This window comes from Aptenodytes patagonicus, chromosome 20, assembly GCF_965638725.1.
Source record: "Aptenodytes patagonicus chromosome 20, bAptPat1.pri.cur, whole genome shotgun sequence".
Classification (NCBI taxonomy): Eukaryota; Metazoa; Chordata; class Aves; order Sphenisciformes; family Spheniscidae; genus Aptenodytes; species Aptenodytes patagonicus.
The window spans coordinates 8334653-8355348 of record NC_134968.1 but is presented as its reverse complement, the minus strand read 5'-3'; the positions used below and the strand labels follow the sequence as shown (position 1 = coordinate 8355348).

The following is a 20696-nucleotide window of genomic DNA, read 5'->3' as shown; positions in this document are numbered from 1 at the left end:
CTGCATACACGTAATTGTGTGGACATAGGTGCGTGTAGATGTGTGCTTTTGTGTGTGTATGCATGTGTAGAGGAGCATGCATGTATATCTGTATGCAAATGCATGCGTGCTAGGACCATGCACGTGTGTAAGCGTGTGTGTTTGAATATCTGTGCGTACATGTTGGTATGGGGGGTGGCTGTGCATGTTGGTATGCACATGGGCTCCTTTGGAAATGTGTGTGCATTGAGTACGTCAGCCTTTTCCCCTATCATTTGTCACCAGGTCCCCATCCTCACTGAGCAATAAGCCCACATCTACTTAGCTTTCCAAGCACCCCCATCCCGTGGTTAAACCCCATATCCATGCCCAAGGTACTCAAGGACCGACGGATAGCAGGGAGAAAGTTTTTGTGTGGGTGAATGGGCTCAAGCTGGGCACGTTACTCTCATCAGCTGCATCTCCCCCTCACACCACGTGCAGGTCAGTCTCCCCTCGACCACGTTGAAGCCTTGGACACAGGACTTGCAGAAGATGGCTCTGTCAAGTCCAGCACCTGTGTGGTGGCCCTGGACAATGTAGACAGCCGCTCTTTGGGTGTCTTGAGTCTTCTCAACTAACTCTAGATGCCTAGAGGTCGAGACTTGCGTGTGTGTGCCGTTTAAGCCAGCTGCCCAGTCTATCTTGAGTGTCAACGGCAGAAAAATAGGTGCTTCTAAGGCATGGATTGCCTGACCTGTATGGGACAGGGTGAACTGAGGCTTGACAGTGCCTTTTTCTCTCCGCTGATGATCAATGGAGCAAAGATGAGTAGCTCACCTGGAGACGCCTGCTCTGGAGGCAGGAGAGATCAATTTCCCCCTACTCATGTCTTGTCTGACTTTGTGCTTAGATCTTTACTTAGATCTTCACCTCCATGAAGACTGAAGACTTAGGCCTTATCTGCGGATAGAGGCTCGGAAATGAGGTAGGTGAATCCCTTACCTTACTCTCTCCGTATTCAAATGTCCTTAGTTGCCTTGAGTTATTTCCACCCTGGAGGTTTCAAGACCACGTTAATATCCAGCACCAAATACTTGACATTTTCAGTCTCTTGGGACATGGCTATTTCAGACGTCTCCTGCATGTCAGCACCTGGCCACACTTCAGAGAACTGTGTTGCTGTTCTTTAATTGGCCTGTGAGAAGAGAGCGCATTATCCGTCTGCAACAATTCCATGAGATCCCCCAGAGATCAAACTCCCCGTGGCACACAGAGGGAAAACTGAAAACTGCCTCCTCGGTGTGGGCAATTTGAGCTTCAGTGTGTTAATGAGGGGGATGTGGGGATGTTCTTATGCTAACTGAGTCTGATGTATGCTCTCCCTGTGTGGAGCTAAACTGGAGAGACTTTACACTGTGTGTGTGCACACAAAGGCCCCCTGTGTGGAAGTACAGTGGTGGCTGTGAGGGGGGGAAGGAAATCAGGAGCACAAACTGTAAGTACCTACCAGGTGGGTGGAGAGGAAACAGTGTCAGGCAATTGTGTATGGCGTGAAGTGAGACAGCAAGGTGAGAGCTGTTTGTCCACACTTCTCCTGACATCACGGCATCCAGAGCTCCGCCAATAAATCAGCCGCTTTCCAATGTTCTCCCTCAGCCAAGGGGACCATGGCTTCCTCTGGAGGATGGTGCATGAAGAGATGTCGTTTGGATCATTTCCATTGGCTGAGCTGGTGAGTGAAGCCTGCCCAAGACCTCTAGCATAGACTTCCAATACCTTGCATTTTTAAGGAGAGCCAGATTAAGGGGGAATTCTCTGCTCTTTAGCCACATGAGATTTCTGGTATGTAAATTCCTAAGGAGGGAAGAAAGGAGGGAAAGGGATCCTTCAGATGGTGGTTCAGCCCCATCTGTCTTAGATACCCACCTGAGGATGAGATCGGTTCTCCCCTAGAGAAGTGATCAAGAATCCTCCCTTGTCCGCAGGGAGGGCATAGATGAAACCCCTCAGTTCAGCCGGCTTCTCAGATCTTGGGGGGATCCAGCTCAGAGAATTTTGCCTTCAATCGCTGAGGCATGGATACCTCTGCCCAAGCTGAGACGCCCGACTTATCCATCTGAGCTGCTCGCTAGTCTCCTGCCTTAGTCCTCAGAGACAACCTGGCACTTCTAGAGGGCTTTTAGCCATGTATATGAGGCAAGATGAGCCATGACTCTCCCGGGTGCCTTTTCTCCATCCAAAGAAGAGGGGCAAGCTGAGGAGCTGAGATAAGAGTATTTCGTCATACATCTTCCAACTTGGTCAGCAGAAGTCCTTCCCCTGACTCTGAGATGGCAAAATTTACAAAGAGGAGAGTCTCACCTCTATTAGCTATGCTGAGCAGCAGATGTCAGTGGAGGAAATGGAGGTATTTGCAAAAGCTTCCTGTGCTGAGACGTGGAAGAAAGCAAATATAAGACCACGAGTCCTTGAGTAATGACTGTCATGCTAGCCTGCCGCCCTGTGCTGCTGCCGTCTCAGTTGGAAACCCTTGTGATCAACTGAAGAGGTGAGAAAACATCTTCCAGCGCCATGTTGTCATGCCAGTTTTCTGTTCCCTCGGTCTCATTTGCTGAGATTGCAACTCAGTATTTCCTGCCTTGAAGAGCGCAGGTATGTTATTCCCTTCCTCTGCAACAGCCTTTCACGTAGCTGGAGACCCTCAGCCTGCCGTCCACAGTTTCCTAAATGGGATTTTCATCTCGTGGAAGCAACTGCATTCACCATGTTCTAAAGGAGATGCCTGTGCTTGATCCAATAAATAATTCTCTATGTTCATTTGATGGTGTAGGCCTGACCTTCAGGGTCAGATCTAGTTGTCCAAACGCGTTTCTGCAGCAAAGGATTTCCATGACAATTTTAACTTAGGGTAGATGCTGTTTTCCCATATTTCTGCACCAACTACTTTTTCAGGGATGATGGCTTTGTTTCACTACTAGTAGCATCTGAAGGACCAGCACAGGCACGCAAACTCTCACAGAAACTTTCCTGTCTTTGCAGATGGATCTCAACACTTGGGGGCACATGGCAAATGGGACGAGTGCGGAAGAATTTGTCCTTCTTGGCTTTCCATGCACGTGGCATTCCCGGGTCTCCCTTGTGGTGGTATTTGCACTGACGTACTCCCTGACAGTAACAGGCAATGCGTCCAGCATAGCCCTCGTGTGGATGAACAGCAACCTCCGTAGCCCAATGTACTTTTTCCTCTGTAATCTCTCCTTTCTGGTGATCTGGTACACTACGGGTGTTGGTCCCAAAGCCATAGGAGTCATGCAGGGGACTAGCCAGACCACCTCCTTCAGTGTCTGCATCCTCCAGTTGTCCTTTCTTCTCTCCCTAGGCTCCACTGAGTGTTTTATCCTTTCTGTCATGGGCTACGACTGCTACAGAGCCATACGCTACCCCTTGAGATACAGCTCCGTCATGAACAGTGTCCTCTCTGCTCGGCTGGCGCTCAGCTCCCGGCTGGGAGGCTTTCTGGCCATCTCACTGCTGGCCTTTCTGACATCCAGGCTGATGTTCTGTGGGCCAGATGTCATCAATCATTTCCCCTGCAATATAGATTCCTGCCTTGCCCTCTCCTGCAGTGACACGTGGCCCGTGGAGCTAGCGACCTTCCTTGTCTCCGTAATTATTGTGGTGGCCTCCTGTGTGCTCACCCTGGTCTCCTACATGTCCATCCCCTCTTCCATGCTGAGAATCCAGTCAGCCCATGGCCAGAAGAAGGACTTTTCCATTTGCTCTGCCCATCTCGGTGTCATCGCGATCTGGTATGGCTCCACCATGTTCCTGTATGTCAAGCCATCGGCCCAGACTCCCTGGATCTGAACAAACTCATCAATACCTTTAACAGAGTTGTAACTTCTTTGTTGAACCCCTTCATTTACACACTCAGGAACAAGGAAGTGAAGCAAGCTCTGGGGTGGGCTTTCCAGAACAAATGAAGTGGCTTTTCAACGGGCCTCAGTGGGAGCAAAGAGATTCACCCCCTCCCTCCCACGACTTCTGCCCTGCAGAAGTTCCTCACCGAAGTGTAAGTGCACCTGGGCATCACAGGTAGTGAGAAGCCACTGGTTCCCCAGTGAGCTCATCTCACTCACCTTACAGCCGTCTTAGGCTGGGCTGAGCCTCCATTCTAAAGCTCCCACCTCTGTTCACTCCTGGGTAAATTCAGAATGCCTCACAGTGCTCTAAAGCCCAGCGCTCGGAAAGGGTCACAAACCCCATCCGCAAACAGTTCTCCGACAGAACACTGGAGGAGTGGTCCTCCCACAGGATGGTCTTCCGGTTTGCTAAGTGCTTCATTTTGTCAGGGATTCATCTGAATCCCCTAAAGAAGTCCCAGCAGCTGGCTCACTGCTTTAGGAAATGGACATGTATTTCTCCATTTAGTCTGACATGTTCTGGATGCATCTATGCCCCATTCTTGCAGCTGTTCCACAGAATCATGCTCTGGTTCAAGATAGAATTTGGCAATGTCTGGTATCTCTACCTATAGCCATTATTCCTAGCATAAGACACCCAAGAAAACTTACACTCCCCTTCCTTCCCTCTATCCAGTGTCTGAATGTACTTTTTTATTTCTAATTAAAAATATGCAAATCATTATGCTTCCTGCTAGATGTGTCAGGGCATTGCCACATCTACAGCCCCACATCAGGTTTCAACAGTCCATCGTTCCACCCATTTTGGGCTTTGTTGTGGAAACACCTTAGTGTGATTGGCAAAGTCCCCAAACTGCAGAGCTGAGAAAGGCTGGCTGGGTAGGAAGTCTCTCTTTACACTCACTGGGAGGACATTAGCACTTCCAAAGGGCACCTGATCTTCCCCTTCCAATTTTCATTTCAGAACAGACGAATCACGTTCTCAAAGCTCTTCTTTCTGCACACTGACAAAGGGAGTCCATGTGAGCACTTCCTAAGGAGGAGGCATCAACACGGCAGATATACACTTTTATGAACAGTGTGGGGTTGATTTCACCTGAGTGTAGAGCTCTCCAGGTGAGATGATTGAGTCCGGACTGAACATCTCCTCTTCCCTTCTGGAAGCAGTGGCGCCTCTGGAGGTGATTCTCCTGTGTCCACCTGTGCTGGGCACTTGGCTCTTAGACCTGCAGCCAGGCCCAGGCAGCAGTGCCCAAGGACAGGCTGATGCCCACCCTTCTCAGCTGTGCTCTCTTTCTCAGTGGCACTTGGGAAAATCCCTGGGACAGCCCGCCGAGGCTGGAGAAAGAGCCTGAGCCTGGATCTGTCCTCAGGTAGCCATCACTGCTTGTCATTCCTTGCTTTGGGGGAGAATTGTGTCTGTGGAGCGCTGAAGCCCCCTGCAGCCCTGGAGAGCAACCAAAAGCAGGACCTGAAATGTCCAAGGGACCCGAGACACAGCGGAGTGCAGGACACTCAGGGCTGCCGTCAATTCCCCATCAACGCTGCCTAGCGCCCTCTGAGATAAATAGGGGCATGCAAAGCCTCCAACAGGGCTGGCAGAGCAGACCCACGTCACTTGGGAGAGGCAGGTCATCCTGGAAGAGCAGTGGGACAACAGCCAGGTACCCTAGGCTTTCTCAGGTGAAGTGGATGATGCTTCATGAGCAACAGACTCCAATTGATAGGGTGGGATCCAGCTGGAAAGCCAGGGCCCTCCAGCTGAGCTTCCACATGCAGTGCTGGGGTGGGATTGCCTGAGAACAGGTCCCCAGAACCATTCCTGTTGCCTATGGGAGGAAACAAGATCACAGAGATGTGGTTACCAGCTGTTGGACAGAGAAACCAGCATGGACTCAGGGCCACAGGGGTTCCTCCCAGCTGAGCACTGGCGATTCCCCTGAGAAGGAGAAGAGACGTGAAAAAGAGTGGGACCACTCTCTGGCAGTGCATGAGTGCAGGAAGGGTTTGAACAGACAATCTTGTCCAGCGTCTGGCTGATGGGTCTTTTTCACTTGCTGAGGGTTTAGCTGACACCCAGATGCGGGGCAAGGAAGGGCTCTTCCCTTCTTGGGCTACTACGGCCACGTGGCAAAACCATAAGAGCAGTTGTGCCTCCTACCACAAGCTTCGTTCTCCAGCTGTGGCCATCGGTGGAGGCACAGGGAAAGGGAACAAGAAGACAAGCTGATGGGTTACTTGTCCTGAGCACTTGCTCCAGTGTACCAGCTATTTTAAGCAGAGGGCATTTACAAGCCTGGTTTGGCTTGTGTATGGTTCAGCCTCCAACGGGTCTGCCTCAAGTCAGGTTCCTTGGACTCTTTTCATCACCAAAGACCCTGGATCTAGATACAGCTGTAAAATTCATGCTGGCATGTGCTTCACAGCCTCAGCCTCACCACAGCCCCCAGGTGCTGCTGCTGGGCAGGCTGGGCTCAGAGCTACATGCAAGCAGTGGCGGGGAGGGAACCGCTCCTCAGAGCACCCCCCACGTTTCTGTGGGCACCAGTGTGGGCTCAGTGCACAGAAATAGGCAGCGCTGTCCTGGAGCTCGGCATCCCGCACATGCAGAAGCACCTGGGAGGCCTCTGCAGACAGCACGGAGGAGAACCTCCCTGAATCATCGCGAGCTTTGTACTTGTTCACCCACAGCAGCATCTGAGGGGACTGGGTCTGGCGCTGCTGGTACCAGGAGATGTAGGGATTGGAACTGCTGGTGGAGAAATTACAGTGCAGAGCTGTGCTCTGTGCCACCTGGATGGTCCTGTCTGCTGGGAGCTGGAGCACAGAGTCCTTTTGGGCATGACTTGTAAAGCCAGAAAGAGCTTTCAGCTGTGCTTGCCTGTGTAGCTGTCCGTCTATCACTTCATCAGCTTGCTCACTGTCCCCACTTTCCAGCTCACTTTTCCTAGCCTCTGAAAGGCTGAGCTGTTTGTCCCTGCACGCTTCTTTCTGCAGGATCTTGCCACTCCTCACACCCCAGATCATCCTGCTTTTCAGCAATACTCACTGGTCTTTCAGTCCGCTGGTTCTCTCCATATCTGCCTCTGAGCTATGTTAACTGCTGGTCTCTCCTTCAGCAGCAGCAGACATGAGCTGTAGATTTATCCAATACATCTCGGAGAGAAGCTCCTATACGCTGCATCGCTCCGTTCCCTAACATCTTTCCCTCTTTCAGGCTTTATTTATACTAGTAGCACATTCAGAAATGCTCAGTACCTGCAAATTTAAGGTGAGTTCTTATTCCTCCTTTGATGCCCATTGCTCCTGACATGTCCCAGATTATTTGCTGCACCTGTCTGCAGCCCCTGCTCTCCCTACAGAAACACTCCCAGATCCCCCAGGGAGTCAGGACTCACGTCTCCTCCCTTCCACCACCAGCGGCGCAAGCTCTTGCCTCATTCTCCCCAGCCTGAAAGTCACATCTCACCAAAGTCTGCCAGTCCCACCAGCGCTGCCAGGAAAATCAGGACCAGGTCACGCTCTCCCTTCATGGGGTGCCCAGGGACCTGCCAGCGTGAGGGACCCGATGCTTGCAACTTCACCTCTTCTTCTGCCTCTGCCAGATCAAAGAGGCCTCCAAACCACAGCTCAGAGGGTGGAGCAAAACTCTCTCCCTGCTGCTCCAGGCAGGCCTCTTTGGGTCTGTCCCTCAACCTCGGCCACAAGAAGGCTCTCTAGAGCCTCATGGTTTAAGTACTGTCCATCAGAGGGAAAGGCATCCCTTCCAAACTTCTCCTGACATCAACCACCCAGCCAGCTGCACAGGCCTGCACCCAGCTCTGCAGGAGATGGAGAAGGCACCCCTGTACCCACCCATGTCCACCCTGTCCCTGGGACTGTCTGGATGGAGAGAGGACACACTGAAGTGCCTGGACCCTGGTGTCGCACACCCTCCGCCTTCGCCTCTGGCCATGGAGGAAGCGCCTGAAGAGAAACATCTCTGTAAAGAGCATCTGCTGCAGAAACCAGCCGCACAGGGACAGACACACTCCCGCACTCTGGCAGGGGGAGGACACGGCAACACAGCTCTGCGTTGTACAGGTAGTCCCTCCGTGTCCCTCCACCTACCCACATTACCCACAACCTCCAGCTGCTTGTCCCACCCTGGGCCCCAGAACCCCAATACCCAGGCAAGCCAAAGGCCTACTTGATTTTAATGTCTTCCGATGTCTGCTGCCTGGAGCAGGGCTCCTCTGCCACTTCTCACCCAGGGCCCTTTGCTCACACCGTTGGCAGGGACTGCAGGAAGCAGGTTATTAGCATAGCAGCCCTCATTCACAACCCCGCTCCCACAAGGCCTTCGGGGTCCTGTTGTTGAGTCGAGGCCATGGCAGAAGGACGGTGGGCTGCCCTCTGCTCTCCAATGACTGCAGACCTGCCAGGAGTTCCCTTGTAGTACAACCATAGCTGCCACAACAGTCCCCAGCTGAGGCAGGGAAGAGGGCCCAACCTTTCCTCTCTGCCTCTGAAGCCTGCGAACATGGACTTTCACAGCTGTGTCAGCTCCTACAGCCACACAGGCCTCTCTGGGGACTGGCTGGGCCCAGGACCCCATGCCCAGAGGCCTCTTTCCAGCTCTCACTCACCTCAGACCTTCAGCCCCGCAGGGCAACTTAGCTGATCTCTTTGTGGCTCACTCCTGAGGTCTGAGCTTGAGTCTCAGATGTGTCCTTCAACAAGTGCCCAGCTCAAGCTTCCCTCCTATCTCCTGGACTTCACTTCAACACCAAAGGCTCTCAGTCTGAGGTTAAGGGGAATCCTGTGCAACAAGCTCTATGTCCTGAACACCAGCCACTGTGGGATACACTTGAAGGCGTCTGTGACAATCAGTATCTCCTTCTCATGTTGGTGCCGAGGTGGAGCTGCCAGCTCTACAGGATGCCTTTCCAACACCAGCAGGAGCGCCTTGGAAGCGGGCTGTGGAGCTGGAGGCTTCAGTTTGTAATTGTGTATCTGAGCCTATTTACAAGGTTACCGGCAAGAAACCACTTCTGCTTGTGGTCTCAAAGCAAAGGCTTGTATTCGCACTGTACCAGTTGGGTCTTTCTGTTCTAACAGGGCCCGGCTACGTCAGTGGGGTGGAAGAGATCCCCAGCCCCTGCCCGTTGAGCAGCAGCAGTGCCCGGTTCGTGCGGCAGGACCGAGGGCTGCCCGGCTGCCCGTGGGCAGGAGGGTCTCTGCTGCCCGCCTCCCCGTGCAGAGCCAGCAGGGCCGGCGGCTGCAACCGCTCCTTCCTGGGCACCGCCGGACACCGCCACCGCTCCTGTCGCGATTCATTCCGCGCCACCGCCACTGTGGCGGGGGATTTCAGCCTGCCTCCCGGTGGGAGTGCGGAGGTGATCGGGGGGGGGGGGGAGGGGCGGGAGAAGGTTTCTGCCCGGTGGGCAGCTCCGGAGCCGCGTCGGGGGGACCTCCGGGGGCTGCGGGGCCTCGGCGGGCCCGGTGCTGGTGCCAGTACCGATGCCGGTGCCGGTGCCAGGTTCGATGCTGAAGGCGGTGCCGGTGCCGGTGGGGCGGGGGAACCGCCCCGGGGCCGGGCGGGGCCGGGCGGGGCCGGGCGGGGCGAGGCGGCCCCGGCGGGCCGAGCGGCAGCGCCCCCTGGCGGGCCCGGCCGGGGCTGTCCCCCCGCCCCCGACACACGCGCCCGGCCCCGCCCGCGGCGGTTCGTGCCCGGCCGCAGCCCCGGCTCCTCTCCCCGTGTCTCCCAGGGCGCAGTAGTACACCGCCGCGTCCCCGCGCCGGGGCCGGGCGAGCCGCAGGGCGCTGGACCGGCGGTCTGCCGCCACCGACAGCCGCCCCGGAGGGTCCTGCAGCTCTTTGGTGCCTTTGTGACCGCTCACGATGAATGCGGGGCCTCGGCCCGGGAGCTGACGGTACCAGTAGATGTAGTCGGTGATCTGTATGTTGGGGTGTGAGCAGTTGATGCTGATGCCGGTGCCCTCGGTGGTCTCTGCCGACGGCTCCTGCTGCACCTGGGCTCTGACTGCAGCCACTGCCAAGAAAGGAGAAAGAAGGGCCAAAGATCACCAAAGGTCGCCCAGCTCTGGTGGCTCTTTTCCCAGAGAAACAGTCAGGAACAGTGGCAGTGAGACAGAGCCAGACTGGAACGGACGGGGCTATGTACCAGTCAACAGGGATGGAGAGTGATCCTGGTGCGGGTGTGTGGAGCGAGGGGAGAAGTCTGGGAGGGAATTTGAAATTGATGCATGCAGAGATAGAGTGAAAGTCAGGTGCATGGATGGTGAGAGGGAGAGGGGACAGGAGAGTTGGGTGCGTTACAGTGAAGGATGGAGGGCTGAATTCAGAAGAAGAATAAATGCTGAATGCACAGGGCGATGAGTGGATGTATGGCACGGTGTAGTAAAGCAAACTTGTGCCTACAGATATGAAGAAAGCAGAGGGAGAGATGAGAGAGGGCTCTCAGAGTAGGAAGAAGGCTTAGGGATGGTAGATGCACGGAGAGATGGGTCAAAAGGTGGGTGGATGAATGGATAAAGAGCAGAGAGGGAGAGGAGGTGTTAGAGTGAAGGACAGAGGGCTGTATTCAGGGCAATAAGAACTGCAGAATGCACAGGGGAAGGAGAGGGTGCATGGAAAGAGAGGTGTAAATGCAAGCGGGCTCGTACCAACAGGGATGGTGAAGTAAGAGGGAGAATAGGAAGAGAGGACTCGGAGGGTTCGGAAAGGGGGACGAGAGATGGCAGAGAGGCAGGGAGGGGGAAAGATGCCTTGAAGAACGAGAGGGAAGAGCTGGCGCTGGGCTCCCCGGGGAAGACCCCGGGCCCAGCCCCGGCCCCCGCCGCCAGCCCCGCGCACCCAGGAGCACCGCGGCCAGCCCCGCCAGCCCTGCGCCCCGGCACCGCCGCATGCCGCCGCTCCGCCGCCCGCGCCTCGCTGCCCCCCGCCAGCCCCGGCTCTCTGCTCCGGCACCGCCGCCTCCTCTCCTCTCCTCTCCGCCGCCGCCAGCTCCGCCCCGGGGCTGAGCCCTGCGCCGGCGCCGCCCGGGGTCTCGCCCGGGCTAAGAGTGCTCGGTGGCTCTGCAGGGCCACAAGCTGCTGTCCTGGGAAGTGGACTCTTCCCCTCCTCCAGCCAGGGCTCCCCAGCAAGAACAAGCGTGCACAGTGCCCGCTGCAGCCGGGGACAGCTGCAGGGCCCCGACCCAGGAGATGGACCAGCTTCCCATGGCTGTCTCCCAGCTCAGGGGCTGGAAACAGCAGCCACTGATTCCCTGTGGATGGCAGGGAGGAGGCTGAGAGCCTCCCTTCAGCTGCCCCTCCGCAGTCCCAGCACAATGGCTAAGAGTTGTGCTGTGGCAGAGGGGGTGTGAGGACACATGTGCCCGTGGGCGTGCAGGGGTCAGGGAGGGCAGGGGCAAGGGGGAATCCCAGAGTCAGAATGTAGGTGAGAAGGGACCTCCAGAGGTCCCCTCCCTCTAGATCAACCCCCGCTTGGAACAGTTCCCATTAGATCAGGCTGCTCCAGGATGGAGATTGCAGAAACTCCCAGGGCAATCCATTCCAGCTCTCACTTTTTCTTTTAGCCCGTTGCTTAACTAGAACTCCCCATGTTCCAGCAGCTGTTCATTGCCTCTACTCCTGTCACAGAGCACTTCCACAGTCTGGTCCATCTTCTCTGTTTCCTTTGAACAAGTAGTTCCTGGACCTGCTGGGAACAATTTGGCTAACAGAGATCAGTGTACCTATCGCCTGTGTACACCCTGTGGTTGGGTGTCATCCCCAAACCTGCAGGAAGTGCCGACCTTCCCACTACTCGTGGCGTTCATGAAAACATTGGAGTATTGGTCCTATTCGCCATTTCAGCGAAGCCACCGAGGCGAAGGGCTCCGGAGCGGAGGATCGCGACGGGGGACCCTTCCTGAAGCGGCAAAAACCGCGGCCAAACCCGCGAAAAAGCAAAAGCGCAGGGAGCGAGAGGGAGCCCCAGCCCCCCCATTCCCCGAGCCGGAGGAGGGCGTTCCTGACGAGCGGCAGCTCTGACTCAGCGTGGGCGGGGACAAGAGGGGCGGCGGCCTAACCCTGTCACTTAGAAGAGCAGCCCCCAGGGAGCGCGAGCGACCCGGAGCGCGGCGAACAGGACGTGGCGCGTCAGATGGACGTGGCGCGGCAGTTCGCGCAGGGAAGGCGAGCGGGCAAGGCGCAGCCCCGCTCCCGGCTCCAGAGGCCAACTCAATTGGTAATCGTAGGCTACCGAGAAGAGGACCGGCTATGGTTTCCACTCAGCCGAAAGCCGTCGCCAGAAGGAATGTGGCGACCCAGACGGAGCTCACACGCAAGCATACAGCTGTCCAGGTCTCTGGCTGCAGGGAGTGCCTGAGCCTGTCAGCTGTACCGGAGGGCGGCAGAGACACCACCTGTGTGCGGTGTGACCAGGTGGATGATCTGCTCGGCCTGGTGGCAGAGCTGAAGGAGGAGGTGGAAAGGTTGAGGAGTATCCGGGAGTGTGAGAGGGAGATAGATTGGTGGAGCTGCACCCTACCGTCCCTGAGGCAGAGGCAGCAGAAGGAGGCTCCACGAGAAGCAGAGGATCCCCTGCCTTCTTGCCACCATGTAGAAAGAGGGGACCTAAGCGACGGGGGGGGATGGAAACGGGTCCCTGCTCGGCGTGCCAGGTGAACCCCCGCCCGGCCTCCCTCACCTTCCCGGTTGCCTTTACACAACAGATATGGGGCCCTGGAACTTGAGGGTGAGGCAAGCGAGGATGTAGACGAAGGTCCATCCGGGGGGTTGCCTAGGGTGAGGCAGTCAGCCCCACGCATTATGACTGCCGCTGCTAAGAAAAAAAGGAGGGTAATTGTCGTAGGCGATTCCCTTCTGAGGGGAACAGAGGGCCCGATATGCCGACCGGACCCATCCCACAGGGAAGTCTGCTGCCTCCCTGGGGCCCGGGTCAGAGACATCACTAGGAAGCTCCCTGGTTTAGTACGGCCTTCTGATTACTACCCGCTGCTGGTTATAGAGGCTGGCAGTGATGAGGTTGCAGAGAGAAGTCCTGCAGCGATCAAAAGGGACTTCAGGGCACTGGGGCGACTGGTTCAAGGATCGGGAGCACAGGTAGTGTTTTCCTCTATCCCTGCAGTGGCAGGGAAGGATACCGAAAGGAGCAGGAAAACACACCTGATCAACGCGTGGCTCAGGGGCTGGTGCCATCGGAGGAATTTTGGTTTTTTTGATCATGGGGAGGTATACATGGCACCGGGCCTGCTGGTGACAGACGGAGTCCAGCTGTCTCACAAGGGAAAAAGGATCATGGCTCATGAATTGGCAGGGCTCATTGAGAGGGCTTTAAACTAGGTTCGAAGGGGGAAGGGGATAAAACCAGGCTCGCTAGAGATGAGCCGAGGGGTGGCGTGCCGATGCCGGGGGCGAAATCGACAGCCCAGCTCAAGTGCATATACACCAATGCACACAGCATGGGCGGCAAGCAGGAGGAGCTGGAAGCCATTGTGCAGCGGGAGAGATATGACTTAGTCGCCATCACAGAAACATGGTGGGGTGACTCTCATGACTGGAGTGCTGCAATGGATGGCTATAGACTCTTCAGAAGGGACAGGCGAGGAAGGAGAGGCGGTGGGGTGGCCCTGTATGTTAGGGAGTGTTTTGATTGTATAGAGCTCAACGATTGTGATGATGGTACGGTTGAGTGTCTATGGGTAAGGATGAGGGGGAAGGCCAACGAGGCAGATATCCTGCTGGGAGTCTGTTATAGGCCACCCAACCAGGATGAAGAGGCAGATGAAGCGTTCTATAAGCGGCTGGCAGAAGTCTCTCAATCGCTAACCCTTGTTCTTGTGGGGGACTTCAACTTCCCGGACATCTGCTGGAAATACAACACGGCAGAGAGGAAGCAGTCTAGGAGGTTCCTGGAGTGTGTGGAAGACAACTTCCTGACACAGCTGGTAAGTGAGCCTACCAGGGGAGGTGCCTTGCTCGACCTGCTGCTTACAAACAGAGAAGGACTGGTGGGAGATGTGGTGGTCGGAGGCCGTCTTGGGCTTAGCGACCATGAAATGATAGAATTCTCGCTTCTTGGTGAAGTAAGGAGGGGGGGCAGCAAAACCACAACCATGGACTTCCGGAGGGCGGACTTTGGCCTGTTCAGGACGTTGGTTGAGAGAGTCCCGTGGGAGACGGTCCTGAAGGGCAAAGGGGTCCAGGAAGACTGGACGATCTTCAAGAAGGAAGTCTTAAAGGCGCAGGAGCAGGCTGTCCCTGTACGCCGTAAGAAGAATGGGCGGGGAAGACGACCGGCCTGGCTGAACGGGGAGCTCTTGCTGGGACTCGGGAAAAAAAGGAGAGTTTACCGCTTGTGGAAGAAGGGGCAGGCGACTCAAGAACAGTACAGGGATCTCGTTAGGTCGTGCAGAGAAGAAATGAGAAAGGCAAAAGCCCAGCTAGAACGCAATCTGGCCGCTGTCGTTAAAGACAACAAAAAAAGTTTTTACAAATATATTAATGACAAGAAGAGAGCCAAGGAGAATCTCCATCCTTTATTGGATGCAGGAGGGAACATTGTCACTGAGGATGAGGAAAAGGCTGAGGTACTCAATGCCTTCTTTGCCTCAGTCTTTAACAGGCAGAGCAGTTATCCTCAGGGTACTCGGCCCCCCGAGCTGGAAGATGGGGACGGCGAGCAGGATGAACCCCCTGTAATCCAAGAGGAAGCAGTCAATGACCTGCTATGCCACCTGGACGCTCACAAGTCTATGGGGCCGGATGGGATCCACCCAAGAGTGCTGAGGGAGCTGGCGGAGGAGCTTGCCAAGCCACTCTCCATCATTTATCAGCAGTCCTTGTTAACGGGGGAGGTCCCGGATGACTGGAGGCTTGCCAATGTGACGCCCATCCACAAGAAGGGTGGGAAGGAGGATCTGGGGAACTACAGGCCTGTCAGCCTGACCTCGGTGCCAGGGAAGATTATGGAGCGGTTCATCTTGAGGGCGCTCACAAGGCATGAGCGGGACAACCAGGGGATCCGGCCTAGCCAGCACGGGTTCATGAGAGGCAGGTCCTGCTTGACCAACCTGATCTCCTTCTATGACCAGGTGACCCGCCTAGTGGATGAGGGAAAGGCTGTGGATGTGGTCTACCTGGACTTCAGCAAGGCCTTTGACACTGTCTCCCACAGCATTCTCCTAGAGAAGCTGGCGGTTCACGGCTTAGACAGGTGGACTCTGCGCTGGGTCAAAAACTGGCTGGACGGCCGGGCCCAGAGAGTTGTGGTGAATGGAGTTACATCCAGTTGGCGGTCGGTCACGAGCGGTGTTCCCCAGGGCTCAGTACTGGGGCCGGTCTTGTTTAATATCTTTATTGATGATCTGGATGAGGGGATTGAGTGCACCCTCAGTAAGTTTGCAGATGACACCAAGCTGGGCGGGAGTGTTGATCTGCTCGAGGGTAGGAAGGCTCTGCAGAGGGACCTGGACAGTCTGGATCGATGGGCCCAGGCCAACTGTATGAGATTCAACAAGGACAAGTGCCGGGTCCTGCACTTTGGCCACAACAACCCCATGCAGCGCTACAGGCTTGGGGAAGAGTGGCTGGAAAGCTGCCTGGAGGAAAAGGACCTGGGGGTGCTGGTTGACAGCCGGCTGAACATGAGCCGGCAGTGTGCCCAGGCGGCCAAGAAGGCCAATGGCATCCTGGCCTGTATCAGAACTAGTGTGGCCAGCAGGAGTAGGGAAGTGATCGTGCCCCTGTACTCGGCCCTGGTGAGGCCGCACCTCGAATACTGTGTTCAGTTTTGGGCCCCTCACTACAAGAACGACGTTGAGGTGCTGGAGCGTGTGCACAGAAGGGCAACGAGGCTGGTGAGGGGTCTGGAGAACAAGTCTTATGAGGAGCGGCTGAGGGAACTGGGGTTGTTTAGCCTGGAGAAGAGGAGGCTGAGGGGAGACCTCATCACTCTCTACAACTACCTGAAAGGAGGTTGTAGCGAGGTGGGTGTTGGTCTTTTCTCCGAAGTAACAAGTGATAGAACGAGAGGAAATGGCCTCAAGTTGCGGCAGGGGAGGTTTAGATTGGATGTAAGGAAAAATGTCTTTCCTGAAAGAGTGGTGAAACATTGGAACAGGCTGCACAGGGAAGTGGTGGAGTCCCCATCCCTGGAGGTATTTAAAAGACGTGTAGATGAGGCGCTTAGGGACATGGTTTAGTGGGCATGGTGGTGTTGGGTTGACGGTTGGACTCGATGATCTTAGAGGTCTCTTCCAACCTCAATGATTCTATGATTCTATGATTCTACTGCTGATCCCTGAGAGACCCCGGTAGTAAGTGTCTGCCAGCTGGGCTTTGCACCACTGGTCACAACTTGTTGAGCCTCATAGTCCAGCCAATCTTCCACCCACCTTATTATCCTCTTACTGAAGCCATTCATCTCCAATTTGGTCATAAAGGAAGTAGGAGAGAGGCTGTAAAGGTCTTGCTCAACTCTAGGTACACAACTCCCCTGCCCTTTCCTTGTTCACAGTGCCCGTTACCTCATGAGAAATCAACAAGGTTGGCCCTCAGCTACGCTAGAGCCTCAGCTCAGAAGCAGCTCCACAGAGAGGGAAATCGGCCCTGGCTGAGCTCTCCCAGAAGAGCTCCCTGGCAGCGTTGTCACTGAAGGTCACTAAAGAGAAGAGGGGAAGGCCTCGACTGCACTGTCTCCAAGTTGGACCTGAGCCCAGGCAGACAGAGATTCAGGAGGGGAGATGGGCTCAGGAACTTTACACACCATGGACAGCCCTTGTTGGAAGGAGGGTCTGTTCTGGACATGCCTGTGGGACAGCAGCAGGCTTTGGGAGATGTGGTCTTGAATCCAATGTCCCTTCCCTCCCAGAGGCAGTTGCTGGGCACTCAGACTGAGATTCTAATGCAGGGCATGAAGGTGTTTGTGGGCTGAAGTCCAAAGCAGTCATCAGTTCTTTGGATTTCCTTGTGAAAGCCACAGGGTCTGTCCTTCCACCCACCACACAGCAACATCAGGTTCCATGTGCCTTTCATTCAGTACCTGTTCGGTCCAAGGTCTCAGCCCCTGCCCAACATGTCACCAGGTTGATGGGCTGCACAAGTACATTTGGCATTGACATGGACATGAGAGAGGGTATCACCACCCTCATCACAAAAAATTTCTTCCTTACGTCCAACCTAAACCTACCCTCTTTCAGTTTAAAACCATTAGCCCTTGCCCTGTCCACACGGGGACCAATATTATTTGATATCTTCATTAGTATGAGAGACAGTGGGATTGAATGCATCCTCAGCAAGTTTGCAGATGATGCCAAGCTGAGAGGTGCAGTTGCTACTCATGAGGGAAGGGATGCCATCCAGAGGGACCTTGACATGCTTGAGGAGTGGGCCCATATGAACTTGATGAAGTTCAAGAAGACCAAGTGCAAGGTCCTGCCCCTGGCTTGGGGCAATCCCCAGTATCAGTACAGACAGGGGGATGAATTGATTGGAAGGAGCCCTGGGGAGATGGACCTGGGGATACTGGTGGACAAAAAATTGGACATGAGCCAGCAATGTGCGCTTGCTGCCCAGAAAGCCTGAGCTACATCCTGAGCGGTATCAAAAAAAGTGTGGCCAGCGGGTCAAGGGAGGTGATTCTCCCCTCTACTCCACTCTGGTGAGACCCCACCTGGCGTACTGAGCCCAGTTCTGGGGGTCCCAATAAAGAAAGACATGGACCTGTTAGAGCAGGCCCTTCAGGGGATGGCCACAAAAATGTTCTGAGGACTGGAACACCTGTCTTATGAAGAAAGGCTGAGAGAGTTGGGCTTGTTCAGCCAGAGAGGCTGAAGGGAAGGCTCCAGGGAGACCTCACTGTGGTCTTTCAATATAGTAAGGGGGCTTATAAGAAAGAGGGAGAAAGACTTTTTACCAAGGCCTGTAGTGACAGGACAAGGAGTAATGGTCCATCAGAGCAGCACCTGCTGAGCTCACCAGCCAACAACGGAAAATCCTGACACAGGCGTGCTTTTTACACACACGGTACACATCTATTATGGCTGCCCGGTGGCTAACAACAGCAGCAGCTGATTTAGCCTGAGCAATGCTGCAGCTGCTTTCTGAGAAGATTTCTAACAAACCCGTCTGGCTGGCACCTTGCTTCCTGATGCTGGGCTTGCAGAGAATAGCTAGGAGCTGGACCCCTTCCAAGGGAGGCAGGTCATAGTAAGAGGTGATCCGAATAGGAGTCTCTCAGGCCAGGTGAGGACCCTTGGAAAATGCCAGCCCTGCTGGGAGGCTCTCCGGGCACAAGGCTCGTCCTCCTGGTGGCTCTGCAGTGCTAAAAGCAGATGCGGAGACAGACTTCTCAGCAGTGCAGCTCCATGAGCTCTAATGAGCCAGGTTAACTGACAGATGTCAGGGCTTGGGCTCAGGCAGTTTGAAATCTCCTCCTGATGCCACTTGCTAATGAATATTTGTTTGGCTTTTGAAGAGAGGGTATTTCTCTTAAGGCAGCTTCACCAGGCCAGCTTCCTCTCTGGTGTCCCAGCCTCAGCATTTGCAGCTGCAGAGAATCTGGTTCACCCCAGACACACAACCCTTTGCTGCCATGTGAGCGTGTCAGGGCGGCACCTCTCCCTGCATTGAAGCTGGAACAGGTCCCAGACCTCCACAACCACCCTACGGCGATCACCAGGGATGGGCTGGACCTTGTGAGACTTTGGGATTACTTTGACTTGTTAGGTGGGGAACCCCTGGACCTACAGCAACAGGGATGGTCTCTAGCTTTGACTTTGTCTCTCGTGCACACACTTTGCACCTGAACAGGCTGAATGTCCAAACAAGACCCCGCAGCTTGGACCCCAACACACCTTCTCTCTTTCCTGTAATGAGAACACAATTGGTTGAACTCCTTCTGTCCAACCCACAAAAGCCCCAAAGCCCTCTGCTGTCATTAAACCCAACAGGGATGGCTGGTGCCTGATTTACCTTCTTAGCGCTGGGCTTTCAAGGACTTGCCTAAAGCTGTCAGGGGCACAGAGGCAGCGGGGTGGCCGGTGGAGTCCTGGTTCTGAGAGTGTGGGGAGAGGCTGTGCTTCCTCCTGTGCATATGCATCTGCCTGTGCCTGTGGGCGTATTTGTGCCTGTGTGCTTGCAGTTGTATGTTCATTTGCAAATGCACGTGTGAGAGTGAGTGCCTGCCAGTGTGTGTGTGACAAGTGCATTTCTGTGTGTGCCTGTGCCTGTGTTTGTGTACACGCATGTTTTTGTAGGGGAGCAAGTAAGTGTGTGTGGTGTCAGTGTGCGTGTGTGTGTGGGGGGGCATATGTGTGTGCAGGCAAGCACATATATTTCTGTGTTTGTACATGAGCTTGCATATATCTATCTACGTGCAAGTGTGAGTGTGCAAGTGTGTGTAAGCACATGTGAACACTTATGTGCTGACATGTCTGGAGGGGTGAATGTCTGTGCATGCACGGGAGTTCCTGTGTAACTGGGTGTGCATGCTCATGTGTTTTTACATGTGCTGACATGTGAGTGAAGGGAGGACGGAGCTCCTGGCCATTCTCTTTGAGAGAGACTGAGCATCTCTGGGTCTCCTTGCAAAGGCTGGAAGGGATCAGCCTGAAAGCATGGCCCATGTCTGCCTTTCTCTCCTTTTGCTCTCTCCTTTCCCTCTCCTCTCCTTCTTGGCTTCTGATCCCCTTTGGTCTACCCAGGCCAGCTTAGGGGGGGACCTGCTGCACCCCTCCCTACTCAGTGCAAGCTGAGGGATGCCCTGCAGGAACGCTGCTACAACCAAAGGGCACCAAATCTCAGCTGTGCCTGGTGCTCTCTCCATGGTGACACTCCACTGCGAGTGACTTCCTTTTTGTCCCTTGTGTCATGAAAGTTCTGCTGCCACAGAACCAGCCTCTTTCTCTGTGCTGTCCTTCCCTCTGTGGACACTCTCCCAAGCGCCCAGTGAGCAAGGTGTTAGTCCAGGGTGATCAGAGTGGAGGCAAGAGGGGATTCTTCACCATTTGCAGAGGAAGGGGAGGGTGGGACACAGGGCTGTGGGCCCCTTTAAGGCACTGTTCCTGGGAGCTGAGGAAGGCTGCTCCAGAGCCAGCGGCCTGCCTTGCTTTGTCTCTCCCTAGAAATGCCCTCTTGAGCATGTCCTGTGGCTGGGGAGCCTGATCAGTGGTGTCCTTGAGTGAGCAGCCTGGGGACTGCAGCAGGCCATTGTGGGGCTCGCAGCCTCCTCTTGGGGATGGATGTTCCTCCTCGTCTGCACGGAGCTCTGCTGGGAGGCAGAAGATGGCCTTGCAGGCCAGCACAATTTCCTGTGCAGAGGGGAGAGGGAAGCAGGAGAGAGGCACGGCAGGGAGAGAGGCTGGGGCTGCTGCCTAAGTGTCCAAAGCGGGGCCAGGAGCTTTCCAAATTACTGCTTTTACCCACAGAGGGGTTGGGAAGCGTCATCCCCCTGTGGAAGGGGACCTACCAAACTGCTGCAGGAAAGTTCTGGACTTGCTGAAACGCCTCTGCCCAAGGCCTTGCTCAGGGGTTGGTTTGGCAGCACAGACTCGACCCACTCTCTGGCCCCGCACATCTTCAAACTCCTCACAAGCAAAGCCCAAGAGGGGAGGGAGGAAAAGCTACTGAGAGGGGAGGCAAATAGTTCCACACAGACATGTGAACTAAAATGCTGATACGCTGCTACAAATTCTCCTTTTCCTCTCAGCTGCTAATTAGGGTGGGGGGTTTTGGCTTTTGAAGAGAACGCATTTACCTGCAAAGGACCCGGGGAGCAACTTCATTAGTTCAACCTCATTTC

At 55.0% G+C, this 20696-nt stretch overlaps 1 protein-coding gene and 1 gene segment (V, D, J or C); one reads left to right on the top strand and one right to left on the bottom strand.

Moving 5' to 3' along the window:
* Positions 1-1603: 1603 nt before the first annotated feature.
* On the top strand, positions 1604-3944 carry LOC143169555 (olfactory receptor 6F1-like). The gene is given in 3 exon segments (XM_076357000.1): positions 1604-1693; positions 3001-3811; positions 3814-3944. Coding segments are annotated over 3 exon segments (1032 nt in total).
* Positions 3945-7464: 3520 nt separating this feature from the next.
* On the bottom strand, positions 7465-10794 carry LOC143169229 (T cell receptor alpha variable 4-like). The segment is given in 3 exon segments: positions 7465-7482; positions 9563-9918; positions 10743-10794. Coding segments are annotated over 3 exon segments (426 nt in total).
* Between the last annotated feature and the right edge of the window lie 9902 nt (positions 10795-20696).